Source organism: Euphorbia lathyris, chromosome 4 (genome assembly GCF_963576675.1).
Source record: "Euphorbia lathyris chromosome 4, ddEupLath1.1, whole genome shotgun sequence".
NCBI classification, from domain to species: Eukaryota; Viridiplantae; Streptophyta; class Magnoliopsida; order Malpighiales; family Euphorbiaceae; genus Euphorbia; species Euphorbia lathyris.
In genome coordinates, this window is record NC_088913.1 from 35,334,619 (window position 1) to 35,359,311 (window position 24,693).

General features: G+C 34.7%; 1 protein-coding gene across 3 annotated transcripts; it reads left to right on the forward strand.

Moving 5' to 3' along the window:
* Nucleotides 1-2,156: 2,156 nt before the first annotated feature.
* Nucleotides 2,157-18,604, forward strand: LOC136227412 (cullin-associated NEDD8-dissociated protein 1). Of its 3 annotated transcripts, none has more exons than XM_066016060.1 (30): nt 2,157-2,406; nt 2,994-3,108; nt 3,617-3,721; nt 4,362-4,531; nt 5,050-5,260; nt 5,332-5,497; nt 5,973-6,102; nt 6,450-6,564; nt 6,667-6,824; nt 6,903-7,026; nt 7,330-7,380; nt 7,462-7,544; nt 8,357-8,441; nt 8,530-8,631; nt 8,731-8,829; nt 12,291-12,401; nt 12,478-12,561; nt 12,643-12,783; nt 13,354-13,446; nt 13,552-13,673; nt 13,765-13,927; nt 14,016-14,255; nt 14,352-14,600; nt 14,691-14,867; nt 14,959-15,105; nt 15,189-15,305; nt 17,000-17,168; nt 17,628-17,705; nt 17,788-17,926; nt 18,117-18,604. In XM_066016060.1, the coding sequence occupies exons 3-30, from the start codon at nt 3,686-3,688 to the stop codon at nt 18,211-18,213; spliced, it is 3,657 nt and encodes a 1,218-aa protein (XP_065872132.1). In that variant the 5' UTR covers nt 2,157-2,406; nt 2,994-3,108; nt 3,617-3,685; the 3' UTR covers nt 18,214-18,604. The 3 variants fall into 3 exon arrangements, with proteins under 3 accessions (XP_065872132.1, XP_065872133.1, XP_065872134.1); XM_066016061.1 differs by having other exon boundaries at nt 2,994-3,103; XM_066016062.1 differs by lacking the exon at nt 2,994-3,108.
* The last annotated feature ends 6,089 nt before the right edge of the window (nt 18,605-24,693 follow it).

Sequence of the window (24,693 nt, forward strand, 5' to 3'; positions counted from 1 at the left end):
TAAAATGTAAATATCGAGGATCGAACCTCTAACTAATTGAAACACCATCAAACACCTAACCATTTGGACCTATTCTACTCCTTGTTAACAATTCACTAATTAAGTAACAAATATTAGAATTTTTAAATATTAGAATTTTTAAACAATTGATAAAGGCTTAATGCATCATTTGCCTCATGAACTTGTCCAAAAAGCTTGATTGGCTCCATGAACTTTCAAAGTGTCCCAATAACCCCCTGAACTTACATTAAATGTTCAGTTAACCTCCCGAACTTGCGCAAAATGTAATCCATTTATCACTCGATCGTAAAAAAGTAAGTTAAATGCGGAAATTTATTTCACAAGTCTTAAAAAAGTAAAACGACTGAAATCAGATTATACGATTCTTGGATTAGAGAAGACAAGTTGTATAGTTGAACAAACAATAACTTTATTTTTAATCTATTTTTGAATTATGCAATAACATTCTAAGATGCGTGGAATACATCTTCCTCATTTAACTTACTTTTTTTTTGCGACCGAGTGATCAATTGATTACAATTTACGCAAGTTCAGGGGCTAATTGAATATTTTATGCAAGTTCAGGAGGTTATTGGGATACTTTGAAAGTTCAGAGGGTCAATCAAGCTTTTTGGACAAGTTCATAGGGCAAATGATGTATTAAGCCATTGATAAAAGGGATAAGGTACTAAAATAGGCCTAAGGTTTTTGGGAAAGTACCAATTTAGGCCCAACGTTCAAAATAGCACCAATATATGCTTAAAGTTTACAACATAATATCAATTTAGGCTTAACGTTTACAATATAACATCAATTTAGGTCACACGTACAAACTAGCACCAATATAGGCTTAACGTTTACAAAATAATACAAATTTAAGCTTAACGTTTACAAAATATATCCAATTTAAGCTAAACGTCACAATTAAATTGATCATATTATATTCTTTTCCTATTAACTTTATATGTTATCTTTTTATTTAGTTTTATTTTCTTATTTATTATAATACAATTAATTAGTTTTCTTGCCCATTAAAACCTTATATTTGTTTTTTATCAACCATTCCATGACTCCTAAATTCCATGTCTCATGTAATATATGCAAACTAAAAGTAATCGAATATCCACAATATTAGTGTTCGAAATATTGTAGGGTAATTAATTTATTAGTCCATATATTTTGACATAACATACTGTTTAGTCCCTGTATTTTTAAAAACACACGGTAAGGTCCATAACTTTTTTCTCGATGAACTGTTTAGTCCCTAACGTTTTTCTCAGTGAACTGTTTAGTCCCTGCCGTTAGACTCTCATAAAGATTCTGTAAGTCAATTTGGATTTGAGTCACTATTTAAAATATAAATGTAATACCTTAACTACCCTTTACCACAAAATCAAATATATAAAACTATTAACTTCATTGTATCTCATCTATGCGTTCTTCTTTTCCTTTTCTTTAAACTCACCATTGAGAGTAAGAGGATTTTCACCTTCAATTCGGACAAGAAGAGTAAGCGAGAGAGATTTGAGTTGATTTCTACCTTCAATTCAAACAGAAAGAGTGAGCATGAGTGATTCGATTATGAGTTAGGGATTCAATCATTTCTCCATTTTTTTGTGAGCGCTAGTTGTGAGAGAAAGATATAGAGGCGTAAATTGCTTTTGACTGATAATTAGTAAAATATAATTTAGTCATTTCTGAATTCATAAACGGTAAAAAATCTAACAAACAAATGGAAGGACTAAACCTTTTCAAAAAAAAAAAAATGGAAGGACTAAACAGTTTACCGAGAAAAAGGTTAGAGACCTTACCGTATGTTTTTAAAAATACAGGGACTAAACAGTGTGTTTTGTCAAAATATAAAGACTAATAAATTAATTACCCTAAATTGTATATATTTTATAAAACGTTAAACTTAAATTCGTATTATTTTGTAAATGTTAAGTCTATATTGATGCTATTTTGAACGTGAGGCCTAAATTGATGCAATATTATAAACGTTAAAACTAAATTGATATTATGTTGTAAACGTTAAATCTATATTGGTACTATTTTGAACGCTGAGCCTAAATTGATACTTCCCTTTTTTAGGCTTATTTTGGTATTTTATACCTTGATAAAAAGTAGAATCTTTTCTTTTGTTAAGCATTCACTAATCGTATCTCCTGCTTTCTTTACCCATTCTCTGCTTTTTTCCTTATTTTCTAGGGTTTTATCTCCACCCACTCCACTCCACTCCATCGCCACCTCCACCTCGCACACCGCCACCACCACCACCTCGCACCTCCGTTCGTATCTCCAGTCATTCCACTTCTCACGGTGCCGGAAACAGGGAGCGGCTTCTCCACCGCCGCCTCCACCTCCACCTCCCGATCTCCACCTCTTCTGCACAAAATCTAAACTCGGGTAAGTTTTCTAAACTCTGAAGTTCTAAACTCTGTGTTTGTTGCTTTTTATTTATTTTTTCCTGGTTAGCAGAAAGTTTGTCTGTTTGAAATGGTTTCTTCTGTTTGACATTCATATATTCATGAACATTCAAATTTTCTTGAGCACATATGATATTATTTTAAAGGTTTTGCTATTTTCCCCCAATATTTGCTCCCTCGAGGTCTTTAATTAGAATAGACATGCATAAATAATGGATTATGGATGTGACTTTGATGATAAAATTGGAAATATTACTTACCAACTACTCTTGTTTAATGCTAAATTACTAATGCACCTGCACTTTCTTTCTCTCTTTCTCTTTCTATATCTATATCTACATGTTAACTTAATAAAGCTATGGATAATAATTTATGTTAACTCTGTGAGTGAGTCTTTTACTTTTACTTGGCATGGTTTTCAACACTAGTAGCTTCCTATCAATTGATTATACATTTATAAAGGAAGTGTGCATCTTTATTTATTTATTTGTCTATTATTACTTTGGAGTTGTGGTCTAAATTCCATTGTACTGCCTCTTGCATGTGCAACCAATATTATGAGGATAGAAATTTCTCTAGAGATGTAATTAAACTTGTTGCCGAGGTGACCCCTTTTCCTCTCCTCTTGTAATGGGCGGCGAACTTTGTTTCTAATGGGGGCAAAGCTGTTAATGTGGGTATGGTATGAGTTTTCTTCATCATCTTCTTGTCTGTAACTTTTATATATTTTAATGGTTTAATGCTTGCTGGCTATTTTATGTCTTTTAGTTCATTTTTTAATTAAGTCATCTAAGCCAACATGATTCTTATGGCAACATATCATGTGACAGCAGTTAAGTTCATTCATGAACTAAACGGCTAGCAGGTAATACTTCTGATGTGGAGAACAAATTACTTCTGATTTAGAATTTACTATAATTGATAATTTTGTACTAAATGGGTAAACAGGAATTCCCCATACCCGCGGTTTTCCCGTGGGGCGGGGACAGTTTTGTCCCCGTTTAGCTGGCGGGGACGGGGATGTCCCCGCCCCGCCCTGTTTACATCCGTATCTGATACCCTCTAGAGATTTTGCATTGATTTTTCTTTCATATATGTTATTGTATTGATATACATTTTTCTTTTATCGCAACATTCATCTGCGAACGAGGTTATCCTGCAGTATAATTCTTACATTTTACTCTCTGTAGGATCTAATATAACAGTGCAGTGATATCTGGTAGTCTCCAGTTCAGACATTGCCGCATAGTTTTGCAAAGATGGCGAATTTGCAAATTACTGGTATTCTGGAAAAGGTATGATGTAATTATGTCACATATGTGCAAAAGAAGAAGGATTAAAATGGCTCTTTACCATCCTTAGCTGTCATTCTATCTATTTAGTGAATTGCTGTAATTCATATTCTTATTTAAGGTAGGTTGTATTTCCTTTTCTTATTTAAGGTACGTTAGAATTATTAGAGTGATTTAAGGTAGATTGTATTTCCTATTCCTATTTAAGGTAGATTAGAATTATTAGAGAGATGAATTTGTTAGGCCATCTTTACTTTCCTTTTCCCTTTTCCCTATTTAAGAGAATCAACGTGTACTAATTCATTATGCAATTGATTAATGAAATCTTTATTTCTTTCTTCTAAATTCTCGCTATATTCTCTCTTTTCTCTGTTTATCTCGATCTTTCTTTCTCTAACCTTCTCTCTTCTTCTCTTCTCCTAAGATCTTTTCTGCCCTAATCTACTGTCAGAAATCCTAATCCTGACAAATTAGTTGTTTAATTTGTGTGTTTATATGCTTTTTGATGTGGTTACTTTGATGGTTCACTCCAGTATATTGCTATCCTGGAGAGAGATCATTACATGAGTTCTCGGTGTTGTAGCTTCTTTCTTATTATTTTAATTTTTTAATGTGGTCATTTTCATACTGATTTTATTCCCAGATGACCGGTAAAGATAAAGATTACAGATATATGGCAACATCTGACTTGCTTAATGAGTTGAACAAGGAGACATTCAAAGCTGATGCTGATTTGGAGATAAAGCTATCAAATATTGTTCTACAGCAACTGGATGATGTGGCTGGTGATGTTTCTGGATTGGCTGTGAAGTGGTATAGATTTCTTTTTAATTATTAATTTCAGTGACGTAGCTGCATTTTTTTTTATGGGCTGTATGTTTGTGACTTTTGTGATTATGATTATTATGAACTGTCTCTATATGGTAGCATATAAATGCAATCTTCTATTTTTTTTTTTATACTGAATGTATACAACAACAACAACAACAACAAAGCCTTAGTCCCGAAATGATTCGGGGTCGGCTAACATGAACCATCATATAAAACCGTGAAAATCAAGTCGTGTCAGCGACACAGATAAAGTTATAGGAGTACAGCAAAAACATGGGCTTCAGGGGAGGGGCTTGGGGGAGATTTGGGGTGGCTTTCTCTTTATTCTAAAGAAACTAGAACTGCCTCCTATATTCCATATTGAAATGTGGAATGTTGCTAGACTAGTAAAAAAGAAACAAGGAGATGCATAACATCATTTTTATTGTGTGCCAATCTTAATTTTTTGTGAATCTGGTATTGCATTGCATGTTTTAGATTTTGTGAATGTGGTCTTGCAGTCTTGCACCATTGGTCAAGAAGGTTAGCGAGGCACGAGTTGTGGAGATGACTAATAAACTATGCGATAAATTGCTTAATGGAAAAGATCAACACCGTGACATTGCAAGCATAGCTTTAAAGACAATTGTAGCTGAAGTTACAACTCACACTCTGGCTCAATCAATTCTTGTTTCTTTGTCGCCACAGTTGATAAAAGGAATTACCAGTCCTGTAAGTAATTAAACTGGTTTAAATTTTACATCCTTTTGAATCTTCTCCCTGATTTTTTTTTTCTACCTCAGGGTATGCCTACAGAGATAAAATGTGAATCCCTTGATATTCTGTGTGATGTCCTCCATAAATTTGGAAATTTGATGGCAACTGACCATGAGTTGCTCTTAAATGCACTTTTGTCTCAATTGAATTCCAATCAAGCTAGCGTGAGAAAGAAGACTGTTTCTTGTATTGGTAAGTCCAATTATTATTTATTTATTTTTCTTCAGGATTTGTTCCTCAAAGTATTATAATCAATGTTTTAGTTTTCATAGTTACTATGATTGATTACCTCGTGTTTAACCAAAGAATTGTGGCCTTTTGGACCAATATTTTCCATGAAACAGAAATTGGTCTATCTTTTTATCTTATCCAAGGTTTAGTGACTTTTTGCAACCCCCTTATTTTTTACTTTTAAAAAGAAACAAAAGATAGGGTACCATGCATGTAAGTTGGAAGTAGTTGTTACTTAGACATGAAATTTGAGCAAGGAATGCTGATATTTTAATTGGCCTTGGGAAGTTGATTATCCTTGATTGCAGGAAATTTAGAATGACCATTGAACCCTTTATCTGGGAGTTCAGTCTTATGTGTGCAAATTGAACTACTGCTCAATTTATCTATTGTTTAAATTGGAGATTTGACATGATATATTTTACTTGTGCTGCAGCGTCTCTTTCTTCAAGCTTGTCGGATGATTTGTTAGCAAAAGCAACAGTTCAAGTTGTTCGGAACTTGAGAAGTAAAGGTGCAAAGCCTGAAATGACCCGTACAAACATTCAAATGATTGGTGCTTTGAGGTAAGCGACATTCCTTATGTTTATTTTAGTCTGTTCTCTTTTTCCTTATGGAAACTTGAACTTTAACCTGTCAAATTATCATTTTATGTTATTAGTATTACTGGAGCTAGCACATGAAAGGAAGGTAATTTGTATGTCAGATCTGTTGTAAATGTATGGTATCTAACAACCTAATTCAGTGGATATGCTCATCTATAAACTTAGGATTTTAAATGTAGCAAAAACTGAATTTAAGAGCTTTGATCTTTAGATTATAAGAATAAGGCCCATCATCCCCTCATGCTTTGAAGTGTAGATCTTAAACTGAAAGCATATTTTTGCTTATGATTGCTGATGTGATGTTTTAGCCGTGCTGTGGGATATCGGTTTGGACCCCATCTCGGAGACACTGTTCCAGTTTTGATTGATTATTGCACAAGTGCATCAGAAAATGATGAGGAACTTCGTGAATATAGCTTACAGGTGCTGTATGCTCCCCCACCCTATTTCCACTCCAACTTATTTTTCATTGAAGGGCCTTGCTCATCTTTTGGTGGTTTGCTAATTAAGACTTCTGTACTGTAGGCGCTAGAAAGTTTTCTTCTCAGGTGCCCCAGGGACATTTCTTCTTACTGTGATGAAATTCTTCATCTTACTTTAGAATATCTAAGTTATGATCCAAACTTCACTGATAACATGGAAGAGGATACTGATGATGAAAGTCGTGAAGAGGAGGAAGATGAGTATGTTCTCAATGGTGAATTTGAGCTGATCAATTCATGTGCTTGATAAACTCATAACTTCCATCCGTTCTTTTATAGTGAGAGTGCAAATGAATATACTGATGATGAGGATGTCAGCTGGAAAGTTCGAAGAGCAGCAGCCAAATGCTTGGCAGCACTGATTGTTTCTCGTCCTGAGCTGCTTGCAAAACTATATGAGGAGGTATATTATCAGTGACTTGCAAATTATTTAATAATGTGAAAAATGTCAATTTTTGCTCCCTTGTGTCTAGTCGAATAATTTTTAAAAATCTTACTGAATGATGGCTGAGCTGGATGTTTGCAATTCATTGTGTTAAAATCTGAAATTAAGTTTGTAAATGGATGACTGAAAAGAAATCTAGTGCTTCAGCTTATGGCATCTATCTGAAGTTACTTTTTGTTTTGTTGAGTAATTGGTTCTCCTACTCATGTATGATTCTAAAGCTTGTTGGTGTTTTTCGACATCCAATTTGTTTCCATTCAGGCATGTCCCAAGCTGATTGATAGATTTAAAGAAAGGGAAGAAAATGTCAAGGTAAGTCTAGAATCTAGATAGTTTATTTCAGGTATTTAGTTGCTTTTCTTCCGTTGGTCATATGATCATGTTGTGATGCAGATGGACATATTCAATACATTCATTGAGCTACTCCGTCAAACCGGAAATGTTACAAAAGGGCAGATTGACATGAATGAATCAAGGCATATTTCATAATCTCCTAAACTCTTTCATTTTTCCTTTCCTTTCTTTGCTTTCTCTCTCTCTCTCTCTCTCTCTCTCTCTTTTAAACCTGAATATGCATCATGTATTGTGGAACATGCATGTTTCTTGTTTGATAGAGAATGGCCCATAGGAATTAAGGGCAGTATAGGAATAAGATGGGAGTGGGACGCTGGTTATTGCTCGGTGGAGTCTGTAATATCAGGAGTTTGGTGCGAGTGTGAGTGAGTGGTTATATATATATAGATGAGTTCTATATACTGGAGATTGGCTTTTGGAGAATTATTCTTTTGAGTCTCTGCTTGGGAAGGGGCTTTGCCCTGTGGGAGCAGAATTTGTCCTTCTGTTCACTTTATCTCTTCTCTGAGTTGTGAGTTTGAGTTGTTTAGTAGCTTATTTTGCTGTCATTTTATGTCTTTCTTTTGCATTTCTTCTCACTGTTTGTGAGTACTTTCAGAATTTATATAAACATAAAGCTCACTTTTATGTTTTAAATGACGTTTAAGGCTTCTTCTTGAACATCATAGGAAAGGAGTCTTCTGCTCTGCAGTATCCATTATCATGCTTCTCACTCTATCTTTATTTTATTAGTTCAAAATGCCTTTCTTATCGAAATCAATAGTGTTCATATACACCTTGTTGGACTCGAGGTTTTAGAAGTTCTCAACTATTTTGTAATGAGTTGGCAATCTGGTATTTAGATACTGAAATGGAAATGTTTTCTTTGCAATTGGTTGCATGCTTTAAGAGTTGTCTTTTGGTGAATGACATATATATGCAATTGTTTTTGCAGTCCAAGGTGGTTACTGAAGCAGGAAGTGCAAAAGATTGTTAAATCTATAAATAGGCAGCTTCGTGAGAAATCTATCAAGACAAAGGTACAGTAGTGTGTCCATCATGTATATGCTCACTAGCTTGTTATGAATTTAGAGTTTTGACTATTGTTTAACACACTCCTGCCTACAGGTTGGTGCGTTTTCTGTTCTGAGAGAACTTGTGCTTGTCTTGCCAGACTGTTTAGCAGAACACATTGGGTCACTCATTCCAGGAATCGAAAAGGCATTAAATGTAAGTAATGTTGCTTCAAGCTGAAAGTGTATAATAGATGTATATTTTCTTGCCCTTGTCTTATAGCTGTCGCTTCCTAATCTCTTTTGCCCTTCCTAGGACAAATCGTCAACCTCCATTTTGAAAAACGAAGCACTTACATTCACAAGATTGGTATTAGCCTCACATTCACCCCCTGTTTTCCATCCTCATATTAAGGTATGAATCTCTTTTTTTTTTTTTTTTTTTTTTTTTTTTTTTTTATACTTGTGTTATCTTATGTGTCGCTGACATGACTTGATTTCACGGTTTTATATGATGGTTCATGTTAGCCGACCCCGAATCATTTCGGGACTAAGGCTTTGTTGTTGTTGTTATACTTGTGTTATCTTATATTGTTTACACAGTGCAATATCTACCGTTTTTAGCGACCAAGTGTGGATATTACAAATCCTGTTCTGATCAGATCTTATCCTATGAAGCACAGACTCTTCTCGGGGATCGAAGTGGCGGTGTCGGATTCACCAGGGACACGGCTGGACTTGTACCCGACACGGCAAAAACGTGTCCCGCCGTGTCTAGTTTTTGAAAAAAGAAAAAACCAAGAGCGTTGAGAGGATTAGTGGTGGTGATAATGTCGCCTAGGGACATACCAGAGAGACAAACTACAGGGAAGAAGAAGATTGACGTGGCCTTTACGAACTCCTATATCAGAAAGAGATAAAAGTGGTGATATCGAGGAAATCGTTTGGAAACGGAATATGAAGATAACCGTGGAACTTAGTAATGTATTAATAAACGTAGGTATTTACACAAGAGTGAGCCAAACCCTAACCCTAACCCTAGAATGTATAATTACAAACATAGTTATTAACTTATTAAAGGCGCATGGCGCACGGCGATGGCTTGTGCCATAGTGAGACAAGGCGCACTTTCAAAATTAAAAATTATAAACTATAAAACTAACATAAAAATGCAATGAATACTAAATTATGAAAATATCTTAAGCATAAATAAATTTTAAAATGCAAAATAAACTCCATATTAGAAAGATAAAGTTGAATACTAAATCCGTAGTGTTTTTCTTTCTACTAGACTTTTGTTGTTTCAATCCGTAGTGTTTTCTTTCTACTAGACTTCTTCCTCTTATAAAATACAATGACCCTGTCTCTTCCTCTTCAAATCATAAACGTACTCTGTTTCTTCCTCTACTAATAATAAACATATAATCTCTTCTCTTTCAATAAATGTATAATCTCTCTCTCTCTTTTAATAACTTTTTTTTTTAGTAAAACTGCCCCTAACTGCCAAACATTCAAGAAAAAACTGCTCCTAACTGCCAAACATTCCAGAAAACTGCCTCTAACGGCCAAGGTGCGCGCCATGGCGATTGCACCCGCCATGGCAGCCCCATGGCGCTAAGGCCTGCGCCATAGGCGCGCCATTAATAACTATGATTACAAATATAACCCTAATAAATATAAACCTATCACCCTCCCTCAAGTTGAACAAGGGTATTACAAATGCTCAACTTGGAACATAATAAATGAAGTCTATCTTTAGACAACGGTTTGGTGAGCACATCTGCAAGTTGATCAAGAGTCGGAATGTATTGAACTTGTAATAACCGCTTGGACACACGATCTGGAACAAAGAAAAAGTCGGCCTCTATATGTTTACTACGGTGATGAAAGATCGGATTCACCGTAAGGTATGTAGCTGAAATATTGTCACACAACAAGCAATGAGGCCGAGATATAGGAAATCCAAGCTCTTGGAGGACGATGTGAAGCCAACCAATTTCAGACCGCCCAGTAGCGAGAGCTCTATATTCAGCTTCAGCGTGCAACAAATTGATGTTTCTTTGATGTCCAAGAGATGAGAGAACGACCCAAGTACAAAGCATAATCAGTGGTGGATTTGCGATCATCAAGACTTTCAACCCAATCCGCATCAGTGAAACCATGAAGAAATAACCGCGACTTGTGATGAAAAAAGATACCATGATCCTTGGAAAATTGCAAGTACTTGAGAATACGCAGTAAGAGCATGCATGAACTGAGCAAGTTACAACAAAGGAAATGTCAGGCCTAGTGAAGGATAAGTATTGGAGGCTACCCAATACACCCCGATATAGAGTATGATCTGAGAATGGTTCGCCCATACTAGCCTGAAATCTCTTTGGTGCACATGGAAAAAGACGCATGTCCTAAGCTATCATGCCAAAGAGATAAACTAGCTAACTCAGCGGAGCAATTATTTGAAGCAGATAAGTAGAGGGAATATAACCCGTTGTTACTCTGGCCTCGAAGCCAAATCTTCCATGTTTTCAAATCCTTGATATAGAAACAATCAGAGAAAAATTCAATAGAAATAGGGTTAGAGTTGTTTAGAGCATAAATGGATAATAAGTGATGAGGTGACCGAGGAACATAAAGGATATTACGTAATTGAAGACGAGAAGAATCAAGAGACATGGCAGAATTACCAACACGAGCAATGGGGAGTTTAGAATCATTACCAATTTGCACTTCATCAGGACCTGTATATTCAGAATGAAAATTGAGGTTGCCGAGATCAGAGGTGAGGTGTGGCGTCGGAATCTAAAACCCAAGGTTGATTGGCTGTTGAACTTGTAGCAACATGAGATTGTGGAGAAAAATTGGTCTCACGATCGAATCGAGGCGAGAAACAGTTGTGAGTAATGTCCCGGAATCTAAAACCCAATGTTGATAGGCCGTTGAACTTGTAGCAACATGAGATTGTGGAGAAAAATTGGTCTCACGATTGAATCGAGGCGAGAAATAGTTGCGAGCAATATGTCCAAGTCCTCTGCAATTATGACATGTTAAGATGTTCCCTATGCCGCTGATTGAGATGAATCCCAACGGTGGCTGCCAACCGAAACATAATGCTATCTAGCTGAGAAGAAGTTCTACCTATAGCTAGAATTAGTTCGCCCACCTCGGTTGGTGCGGCCACGACCTTGATGACCATAGGAAAATTGCTGTCCAAAAGAAGTCCGAGATGAGTGAAGTGCAATTGGTTGAATAGATTCAGTAGCTGTGTCATGAGCAATTTGACGTTCCTTAGAAAGCAACCGGCCATAAAGATCATCAAATGTGATAGATTCCATTTTAGCTTCAATTGCACGAATGGAAGGACGATAATAATTCCCAAGTCCCATTAATTTAGTATCAATAAGATCATCCGCTGGAAGAAAATGTTGATATGTTGCCAATTGAGGATTTAGCACGAAGCATGTAGGTGGAGATATAATCAGAACCCCTAGAGAGAGCTGAGCACGAAGATTACGTATGTGAGATCGGGAGCCAGTAGAATAAGTTTTAATCATTTGGTCCATGCTTCAAGAGCAGTTGTAGCATTGGCGATTATGCAGGGAAATAATTGGACTGAAATTTGTGTACTTTTATCACTTTGAAATGTTATTTATGTTTTTTTATATATTTTTATATGTAATATATATAATTAATTATATACAAATTTGCCGTGTCCCGCCGCACTGTGTCTCATATTTTTTAAATATGCTGTTGGTGCTTCATAGATCTTATATCATGGAATGATCTTAATTGATTTATGTGTATGTTATTTGTGAACTGAAGTAACAACCTCGAGTATTATGATGTATTTGATGGCATGTATAACTTCTGATCCTGCAGGCACTTTTGGGTCCTGTTTTATCAGCTGTCGGTGAGCGGTACTACAAGGTAACAGCTGAGGCACTAAGAGTATGTGGCCAACTTGTCCGTGTTGTGCGTCCAAATATTGAGGTCAGATTGTTCTTCAACTTACTGCTCACAATTTCATTGGACTATCTTGATAATAGGAAATGGTGTTGTGATGTAGGTCTTGGGTTTTGACTTCAAACCTTTTGTTCATCCAATATATAATGCCATTATGTCACGTTTGACAAACCAAGATCAAGACCAGGTTAGCATTGTTGATTTTTACTATTTACACGTCGAAGTCTTTGGTCTGTTTTTTTTTATGTTGCTCTTTCTTGTTCTCCAGGAAGTTAAAGAGTGTGCTATTTCTTGCATGGGACTTGTAATTTCAACATTTGGTGATAATCTCAGAGCAGAATTACCTGCATGCCTTCCTGTACTTGTTGACCGGATGGGAAATGAAATAACACGACTTACAGCTGTGAAGGTTAGTCTATCTTGCAGGGGAAGAGCCAGGATTTCAATTGAGTGGGTGCAAATATTTAAATTTTGTAAATATAATTTTTTTAAACGCAGAAATTTTTTCAAAAAAATATCAGTGTGGTCAAAATACTATAAAATCTATAAATATGAGGCCAAAATGTTAAAATTTATATATATATATATATATATATATATATATATATAAAAGGGCGGCCCGGTGCACTGCGCGTCCCCGCTAACCAAGGGTCCGGGGAGGTGTCCCACCACAAGGGTTTACTGGGGGCAAGCCTTCCCCTGCCAATTTTTTGGCAAGAGGCTGCTCCTAAGACTTGAACCCATGACCTCTCGGTCACACGACAACAACGTTTACTGTTGCGCCAAGGCTCACCTTTTTATATATATATATATAACTTAAAAAAAAAAAATCAGTGGGCTCAATTCACTCCACTATGGAACATTATCTGTGTGCTTTTCTTATTGTCATATGCATAAGCTCTAGCCACTGGGATTTACCTTTCTTGCGCATGATAATGTGTAGTTACTAGTTACTCAAACCTCGAGGTTCTCTGTGCAGGCTTTTGCTGTTATTTCTGCTTCTCCTCTTCGGATAGATCTATCTTGTGTTTTAGAGCATCTAATTTCAGAGCTAACAGCGTTCCTGCGTAAGGTACGAGTTATGTAACTTGCTGCTGAATTGATAATGTTCACAGAGTAATATGCTCCAGATCACATGTAGGATTCCTGTACTTAGATTGCTTCTTTTGAAAAATAGGCTAACCGGGCTCTAAGGCAGGCAACATTGGGGACCCTCAATTCCTTAATTGTAGCGTATGGTGATCAGATTGGTTCATCTTCTTATGAAGTTATTATTGTTGAATTGTCCACTCTAATAAGGTTCAGTTCCATTTTGTTTTTGTTTCTTTTGATGACCTTATGAAGTCATGGAATTCTGAATGCTAATTTGGTTGTTTGATCCATGTGTCAGTGATTCAGACTTTCACATGACTGCTCTTGCTCTGGAACTCTGTTGCACATTGATGGCTGACAGGAGGGCAAGCCCAAATGTTGGTTTGGCTGTTAGAAACAAAGTTCTTCCCCAAGCGCTAACATTGATTAAAAGCTCATTGCTGCAGGGTCAAGCCCTTTTGGTACCTCCTCTGCTACTACCACAGCTGTAAAATGTCCTAAAATTGGTATCATATAGGTTTTTAAGTTCCTTTGACTTTATGTTGGCAGGCTTTACGAAACTTTTTTGCTGCATTAGTCTATTCTGCTAATACAAGTTTTGAGACTTTGCTGGAGTCTCTTCTTTCAAGTGCTAAGCCATCTTCCCAGTCTGGTGGTGTGGCTAAACAAGCCTTGTATTCAATAGCCCAATGTGTGGCTATTCTCTGCCTTGCTGCAGGTGACCAGAAATGTTCATCTACAGTGAAAATGCTTACTGAGATTCTCAAGGATGATAGCAGTAACAATTCAGTAAGTTTCTACTACTACCTTTCTTTTTGTATTAGTGTTTTTCTTTATGATGTTCTTTTTTGAGCCTAAAATGAATGTTACCTATATACTCTCTAGGCTAAGCAGCATCTTGCATTACTATGCCTGGGGGAGATTGGGAGAAGGAAGGACCTGAGCTCGCATGTACACATAGAAACTATTATTATCGAGTCCTTTCAATCTCCTTTTGAAGAGATAAAGTCTGCTGCTTCTTATGCTCTTGGAAATATTGCTGTGGGAAATTTGTCCAAGTATCTTCCTTTTATCTTGGACCAGATTGATAATCAGCAGAAGAAACAGTATCTTCTGCTTCATTCTCTGAAGGAGGTGGATATTCTGATTCAGGAATCTATTTGGAATCAATGTTATAGTTTCATATACATCTATTATTTGAATTTGACTTACTTGATCTTGCAGGTCATAGTGAGGCAATCTGTAGATAAATCAGAGTTTCAAGATTCTAGTGTGGAAAAGATACTCAAGTTATTATTTAACCACTGTGAGAGTGAGGAGGAGGGTGTTCGAAATGTTGTAGCTGAGTGCTTGGGGAAAATTGCACTTATTGAACCAGCAAAACTTGTTCCTGCACTTAAGGTATTTGACCATAAAAAAAGACCTGGCTTTTGACAGCCTTGTAAGCCTTTAGAAATTTCACTGTTAATAGGGGGTTTCTATTTTTCTTTAGGTGAGAACATCTAGTCCAGCTGCATTCACAAGAGCAACAGTAGTCATTGCTGTTAAATATTCCATAGTTGAGCGGCCGGAGAAGATAGATGAGATTATATACCCTGAGATTTCATCTTTCCTTATGCTTATTAAGGATCATGACCGAGTAAGTCTCAGGCACAGAAAAAGCGTTGTTTGTGGTGGGTTAAATGGGCTTTCAACCTAACTATTTTCCTATATGGTTGGCAGCATGTAAGGCGTGCAGCTGTATTGGCCTTAAGTACATTTGCTCACAATAAGCCTAACCTTATTAAAGGGCTCCTTCCAGAATTATTACCGCTTCTATATGATCAGACAATTGTTAAGGTAATATGAAATAGCATTGGAGTTTTGTGCTTGATGTATTAAAAAACATGTTGATGCTTGTAGCTGTGTTTGTATGCAAAGCCGATGATAATATATTGCTTGATTTAACTTATCCTTGCTTGAAATAGTTAGATCCTTAGATTATTATTTTCTGTGTCCTGTTACTTCCAAATGGTCTAAACATGTGCTAGTAGGCTATCAATGCAACTGCTTAATATATGCTCATTATTTCTTTCTACTTTTTGTACCTGTAATATTTGGGTTATTATTTTGCTTCTGAATACTATACCAATTTCATTGGCCCCTTTTCATATGTTAGTTTGTAGTTTCCATGCATCACAATGTGTGTGGTAAAGTAGTGCTTTATAAGAGTTCGGAACTGGAAGCACCATTCTTTGTGGTTCCACTTTCACTTCAAAGGAAGGTTGGTTACTGTCAGTTTATAAACTATTGATTCCAGGAGACTTATCATAGAGATCCATTTAGTTTATGAACTATTGACTCTAGGAGACTTATCATAAAGATACATGGGGCCAGTAAAATTAGAGGTAAATTGCTAGTCTTACTTATAGCGGGAAGTTTGGGATTCATTGTTGGCAGTCCCTCCATTCTTTTCAAAATATCTCATGCATAACAAGAAAAATATATGATTTGGAACATGAGTGCTAGATTGAGGAAAAAAAACTAGATTTCCTTATAAGGGCATATATTAGTTAGGTACTCAAGGTATTTGCAATAGGTAACCTTTGCCAATCCAGTTGGCTAGAAATGTTGGGATTCATTGTTGGCAGTCCCTCCATTCTTTTCAAAATATCTCATGCATAACAAGAAAAATATATGATTTGGAACATGAGTGCTAGATTGAGGAAAAAACTAGATTTCCTTATAAGGGCATGTATTAGTTAGGTACTCAAGGTATTTGCAATAGGTAACCTTTGCAATAGGTAACCTTTGCCAATCCAGTTGGCTAGAAATGTTAACCACCCGCAGCTTCAGTATAAAGTTGCAAGTGCTTATTGATTTATTTGATCATATCTTCTGATGGGCTGCTCAGTTTCTTTAGTAATTTCAACAATGAAAGCAAAAAAGGGAAATAGCGCAGTGAAATGGAGAGTATTGATGAATAAAAGCTTAGGCAATGTGTGCAACTATTGATGACAATAAGATAAGGATGAAGCAAAGTTGCGTTTTGCATATTTGGGTTCTGGGTATTATCATTTGCTAAGATAGGCTCTTTCTGTTGTAACATCTGTTTAAGCAATTATTGTGGTTTTGATGTAATGTTCTGCTACAAGTATTTTGTACTCTTTTATGGTGTATATTGGGATGCTAGATGGCTCATTATTTGTAGGACACTATCTGGTTAATTTGTATTGGTCTGCTAGGTGTCTTTGTGCACAAGGTTATCTTCATTTTGGCCTATTTAGACTCATCATCTGTTGCATTATTATCTATTATGTTCATCTAGCTCTTAATTTATTAGTTTTAAGTTTACATATATCCATGTTATCATGTTGATTATTTTAGTGACCCAAATCAATTGTTCTCTTAGGAATTTGTGGAGACCATGCTTGTTTTTTACAGTATGTTCTTGCTGCTGAAATCTTCACCATTTTTGCTGGCAGTACTTTTTAGTTGTGCTATAATAGATCTCATCAGTGTTTTTAATTAATATTTTATTTTTCTTGGTGCAGCAAGAATTGATACGAACTGTTGATCTTGGGCCTTTCAAGCATATTGTAGATGATGGACTTGAGTTGAGAAAAGCAGCTTTTGAATGTGTAGATACATTATTGGATAGCTGTCTTGATCAAGTAAACCCATCGTCCTTCATCGTTCCTTACCTCAAATCTGGTCTTGATGGTAAGCATTAAGTATGGTCTTCAGATGGCAGTTATCAATTATTTCACTTGTTTCTTTTTGCCATTTGGTTCCTTTTATGTGGAGAGCCTGATTGGTTTCTCATTTGATTTTCATTTTTTGGGGGTATTCCACTAGTTAAAGCATTGTTTGGCCTTATTCTTCCCATGCATAAACTGAGGGCACATAATCACTTTTCTATTTTTGTTTTCATCTTGGTTGTAATGTAATGGGCAAATCATTTTTTACGTGATGAAATATTAGTCTTGTCTTGAGAAAAATATAAATTGTTCCCAACTTAAAGCGAAAGTGGTCTTTGCTCGAGCCTGACATTGAGTGCAAGTTACTTGTTATGTCAAACAGAAGAAATTGGATTTGTGATGGCCAATTTTGTGATTGTGAAGATTGCAAGAGCAAGGTATTTGTTACCTTAGTTTGACTTGTAGTTTGTGGATGTTGCAGATCACTACGATGTCAAAATGCCTTGCCACCTTATCCTCTCAAAACTTGCAGATAAATGTCCATCTGCTGTTTTGGCAGGTTAGTCATTTAAACCGGCTTTCTAGTCTATTGAGAATTGAACCTATTCCAGATTTCCTGATGTATTAATTGCAATTTGCAGTTTTGGACTCTCTGGTTGACCCTCTCCAAAAAACCATCAATTTTAAGCCAAAGCAGGATGCTGTTAAGCAAGAAGTAGATCGCAATGAAGACATGATTCGCAGTGCCCTTCGAGCCATTGCAGCCTTGAATCGCATAAGGTTTGGTTTTGATTCTCTGCAAATATATTCACTTTGCTGTGTTTGATTTGAAAAATATATTTGCTTCATATCTTTAAGGGAGTATGTGGTGGGTACAATGAATCACGCAATAGATGTCGTATTAATCACTATTGGTTAGATTGTGGTATAGAATGAGGTGGTAGTTGAACAATGTTTCTTATTTTTGCAGTGGAGGTGATTGCAGCCTTAAATTCAAAAACCTTATGAATGAAATTTCAAAATCCCCTACTCTCTGGGAGAAGTACTATTCCATTCGGAACGAGTGATTTGAATCCTTCTATAAAACGATGGTACAGAGTTTTTGCATGAGAATTAGAACATCGATATTTGGACGTGAGCTGTAGAAGCTCGACTTGAAAGGAGAGGAGAAACACAAGAAATAGCCCTAGTTATAGGTGTGTATACTGGGGGCTCAAAATGGAAGTTTTGGTTGAAAAATATGTTCATGGGAGCATTACTTGACTGTTTCCAGTGATAAAAATACGGACCATGGAATTTTAATGTATAGGGCTGGCTCATACTTTGTATCTTTTGATAGCATTGCTATTGTTAGAAGTTGAAAATATGCAATTCCTTGCGAGGAGAGGCTAAAGACAGTTTTACAAAACAACTGGTTCTACTTGTTAATTAATATTAGTGGTGCACATGGTCGGTTAATTAGTCCATTAGATTCGGTTAACCAATAGTCCATTAAATTCAGTTTTTAGGATGTAGATTGAGCCATTTTCTGCTATATGAGTTATCTTTCATGAGACTCAATCTTCTAATTTGATGCTGGAAAAGCTAAAGCTTGACCATATTTTGTTGGAGCAGAAGCATCTAAAATGGACTGAATGGATTTTTTCCAATGTCCAAACTTTTGATTTTATTTTGGGTTATTGTGATATAAATGCAAGGAAAACGATAGCCGTGTCATGTTAGTCTGGTTGTTTTTGTAAAACAAGTGTCATTGTGTCGGAAAGTGTCATTTCTAAGTTCATGTAAATGCTTGTATATACTGTTGACTCCTAAATGTTTGTATAGTGTTGACTAGTGGATAAGTGTAATGAATTATAGAAGTTCTTGTCATAACTGAGTCAACTGAATTCCTGTCATAGTTGCGAATCGGTGTAATTGTGAGGGCGTAACAGTAACAGTAATTTTAAATATTCATATGGTTTCTAAGTTAACAAGTCAATCCAAATACGATTAAAAAATTGGCATGTTATTAGCTGGCCAACTCAAATTCAACGTAAAACCTATTTAATACAACACGAACATATAATTTTGCTTATCTCTAGTATGAATGATATGAAGATGGTTTTTGCACTTTCAATTAGTGGGCGATCACTACATTTAAAAGTGTATATATATATGAAGAGAATATCTTGATTTATATAGAACTGACCCGTCCTTCTACTGCCCCTTTGTCAAGGCGATCTAATCTCCCTATACCCTTTCTTGATTTGCACTGAAGGCCTCGATTATGTTGTGTGTTACTAGAGCAAGATATTACATTGTTAGATTGGGTTGATTCTCTCTCGGGGGGGGGGGGGGGGGGAGGGGTCGTCTTTGTCAAGGCGATCTAATCTCCCTATACCCTTTCTTGATTTGCATTGAAGGCCTCTCTGCCACCCTTTCTAAGCTTGAAGGCATGGGTGATATCCATGGTTGTTGCACTGCCAGATCAACACTAGCTATTTCTCATCTCTTTTTTGCTCATGATAGTTACATGTTCTTTAGAGAAACTAAGTGTCTGAGTGAAGTTATCAAGAATTGTCTTCAATAGTAATTTGTAGCCTTTGGTCAACAAATCAACTTTAGTAAACCCACAATTTCTTTTAGTAGGAACTGCTCTTGGGATCTTTGTAATGAGTTGAACATCTTCTTTAATGTTCCCAGTAGTTAGGTGATTGACAAATATCTGGGTCTTCCTTCCCTCATAGGCAGAAGTAAGGCCCAAGTGTTTCAGTATCTTGAGGAGCGGATGAAATTGAAGCTTAACGGTTGGAAAGCCAAATCTTTATCGAAAATAGGAAAGCAAGTTTTAATTAAGCTCATTCTCCATTCGATTCATTCCAATGCAATGAGTTCGTTCTTAATCCCCTGATTTGCTTAGTGTTGAACTTGAAAGGCTTATGAATTTGTTTTGGTGGAGTTCTAGCGTTTGTGTTGAACTTGAAAGGTTTATGAATTTGTTTTGGTGAGGTTCTAGCAGAGAGAATTGGAAGGGGCTCAGGTGGAAGTCTTGGGATAGGTTGTGCTTACCAAAAACCTATGGTGGCATAGGATTCAGGAAACTTAGAAAGATTAAGCTGACTCTATCAACAAAGCAGGGTTGGCGCCTCCTCAAATCCCAATTCTCTAGTAGCTCAGGTCTATAAAATCAAGTATCATCTGAATTCTATTTTTTTGATACTGAGATTAAAAATAATCCCAGTTTTTTATTTATTTACGGAGAAGCATTATTATCACTCAATATTTAGCTAAGTCAGGGGTTAGATGCTTGGTTGGCGCTCATAAATCACTATGTTCAAATATGTTCTGTCTGTCTAGTGCGTTCTCAAAGTGACGAATTCGACTTCCATATTCTTATTGGTGGTTCTTTCGTGAAGCATGTTTGGAATCTATATATAATATAAAACAGTAACGATGGAACTGAGGTGTCACTTCCTCCTTTTTTAGTGATAAAAAATTTAATATATTAATTTTAATTTTATTATATATATTTATCTATAAAAAGATTATTTTATCCCTACTATATCTAAGAGTTCTACATAATTTAAATTAATCCCTAAAATCTCATTAATTCTCTACACATCTATATAAAATATAAAACAGTAACGATGGAACTGATGTGTCACTTCCTCCTTTTTTAGTGATAAAAAATTTAATATATTAATTTTAATTTTATTATATATATTTATCTATAAAACGATTATTTTATCCGTACTATATCTAAGAGTTCTATAGAATTTAAACTAATCCCTAAAATCACTCTAATTCTCTACACATCTATATATAATATAAAACAGTAACGATGGAAATGAGGTGTCACTTCCTCCTTTTTTAGTGATAAAAAATTTAATATATTAATTTTAATTTTATTATATATATTTATCTATAAAAAGATTATTTTATCTGTATTATATCTAAGAGTTCTACAGAATTTAAATTAATTCCTAAAATCTCTCTAATTCTCTACACATCTATATAATATAAAACAGTAACGATGGAACTGAGGTGTCACTTCCTCCTTTTTTAGTGATAAAAAATTTAATATATTAATTTTAATTTTATTATATATATTTATCTATAAAAAGATTATTTTATCCGTACTATATCTAAGAGTTCTACAGAATTTAAATTAATCCCTAAAATCTCTCTAATTCTCTACACATCTATATATAATATAAAATAGTAACGATGGAACTGAGGTGTCACTTTCTCCTTTTTTAGTGATTAAAAATTTAATATATTAATTTTAATTTTATTATATATATTTATCTATAAAAAGATTATTTTATCCATACTATATCTAAGAGTTCTACAAAATTTAAATTAATCCCTAAAATCTCGCTAATTCTCTACACATCTATATATAATATAAAACAGTAACGATGGAACTGAGGTGTCACTTCCTCCTTTTTTAGTGATAAAAAATTTAATATATTAATTTTAATTTTATTATATATATTTATCTATAAAAAGATTATTTTATCCCTTCTATATCTAAGAGTTTTACAGAATTTAAATTAATCCCTAAAATATCTCTAATTCTCTACACATCTATATATAATATAAAACAGTAACGATGGAACTGAGGTGTCACTTCCTCCTTTTTTAGTGATAAAAAATTTAATATATTAATTTTAATTTTATTATATATATTTATCTATAAAACGATTATTTTATCCGTACTATATCTAAGAGTTCTATAGAATTTAAACTAATCCCTAAAATCTCTCTAATTCTCTACACATCTATATATAATATAAAACAGTAACGATGGAACTGAGGTGTCACTTCCTCTTTTTTAGTGATAAAAAATTTAATATATTAATTTTAATTTTATTATATATATTTATCTATAAAAAGATTATTGTATCCGTATTATATCTAAGAGTTCTACAGAATTTAAATTAATCCCTAAAATCTCTCTAATTCTCTACAAATCTATATATAATATAAAACAGTAACGATTGAACTGAGGTATCACTTCCTCCTTTTTTAGTGATAAAAAATTTAATATATTAATTTTAATTTTATTATATATATTTATCTATAAAAAGATTATTTTATCCATACTATATCTAAGAGTTCTACAGAATTTAAATTAATCCCTAAAATCTCGCTAATTCTCTACACATCTATATATAATATAAAAGAGTAACGATGGAACTGAGGTGTCACTTCCTCCTTTTTTAGTGATAAAAAATTTAATATATTAATTTTAATTTTATTATATATATTTATCTATAAAAAAATTATTTTATCCGTACTATATCTAAGAGTTCAACAGAATTTAAATTAATTCCTAAAATCTCTCTAATTCTCTACACATCTATATATAATATAAAACAGTAACGATGGAACTGAGGTGTCACTTTCTCCTTTTTTAGTGATAAAAAATTTAATATATTAATTTTAATTTTATTATGTATATTTATCTATAAAAAGATTATTTTATCCCATATATCTAAGAGTACTACAGAATTTAAATTAATCCCTAAAATCTCTCTAATTCTCTACATATCTATATATAATATAAAACAGTAACGATGGAACTGAGGTGTCACTTACTCCTTTTTTACTGATAAAAAATATAATCTAATATATAATATATTAGTTTTTATTTTATTATTATATTTATCTATAAAAATATTATTTAAAGTAAATGTGAAAATGAAATAATAATAGTTAATTTATATAACACATTTATGTCATTAATTGTAATTATTAGATTGTATTTTTATTAATATTTATATATTAAGATGAATCCGTGCATCGCACGGGCCAAAAACTAGTTTCTCGAATATAGGCAACATAAGCAGCCTCATCGGGAGCGTGTTAGAGTTTTGGAACTGTCTTCTTTAAAAAAAGAAATCAGAGTGAATTGGAGTAAGCACCCATGATCTGCTAGTCGATATGGAATAATAGAAATTCCGTAGTTTGGAGAAATTCTCACACTAACACCTGTTTCATTTTCATGAATGCAACTACTCTCCTTTCTCGGTGGAAATCTACCAAAATTGACCATTTCAAACCTTGGGAAGTTGATGAACTAATTATACCAATAATAAAATACAATTATACCACCAACTTCTATATAAAGACACGAACTATCTTCTTGATGAACCTCCATTCCTTATAAGAAAACAATAAATAAGCTGCCAAATCATATATATTACCAAATTTACCAAAGCAACACTTTTTAAACAAATTTAATTTTTCTTTACTCAACCTTAATTTAGCATATCCCAAAGTATGAATGTCACTATCTATTTGCACATTGACATCCTAACCTTAAAATCGAACCAAGATTCGAACCACAAATTTAACAAAAAGAAACAATTAATTTAAAATAATCATAAATAGAAAACATTACATGATCATACCATTTAACACAATTTCACAATATTTCAAACAAATTCACACAATATAACGTTTCAGTAAAAAAAAACCCAAAAATAGATGAAATCCATATATAACTAGTGTCAATATTGCCGAAAAAAACAATATTACACTTAAAACACTTCAAAATGCAATTAGAGATAAAAAAAACTCTATCAGCTTCTGGAATGACATCTGGATTGGTGATAAATCTTTATTGGAAGTGTGTAATTCCCCGCCGCCTGTTAATATTCGTAATTGGAGGATTGCTGATGTGGTGGATTCTGAGGGGGATTGGATTCGGTCTAAATTTAACTCTTTTTTTAGTCTGGATACGCTCATGAGGATTAGAGGGGTTACGATAAGTAACAAGGAGGAAGATAGGGATAATCATTGTTGGGCGTTGACAAAAAATGGGGCTTATACCTGTAAATCTGCCTTTAAGGCCTTCAATCAAAATATGGCGGGCCCTCATTCTGAAGTTTGGAATCTCATTTGGGCTTTAAAAGTTCCTTATCGCATTAGGAGCTTTCTGTGGCTTGGTGTTAAGGGTAGGTTGCTTACTAACTCTGAGAGGAATAGACGACATTTGGTGGATTCTGGGGCTTGTAGCAGATGCAGAGGGCATGTTGAATCAATTTGCCATGCTCTTAGGGATTGTACTAGAAGTAAAGAGGTGTGGAAGAAAGTTCTCCCTCACCACCTGCTGTCTTCTTTCTTGACCCACTCTGATCTTGACTGGTTTGTAGATGGAGTTAGTGGAAAGTTGTTGGCTAACCTGGAGCATGATGATATCTTCTTTGCTATTGTCTGTCACCAGATTTGGAATTGGAGAAATGAGGAGATTTTTGGAAGAAAATCTGTTATTATTCCTAATTTGGTCGAGTTCTTCTCTAAAAAATTATATAATATTACTGATAGCTTCAAAGGAGATTCCCTTGCTAGGTCTATCCAGAAGAAGACTGTCCACCTCTTGGGCTGGTGTAGGCCTAGGGAAGGGATGGTGAAATTAAATACGGATGGTTCTTGCCTGAAGGACGGTAAAATTGCTGCAGGAGGTGTTCTGAGGGATGATGGTGGTGCTTGGGTGTCTGTGTTGAAACACCTTTCCACATGATTTTGATTTGACAAAATTATTTAAATTAATCCATGAT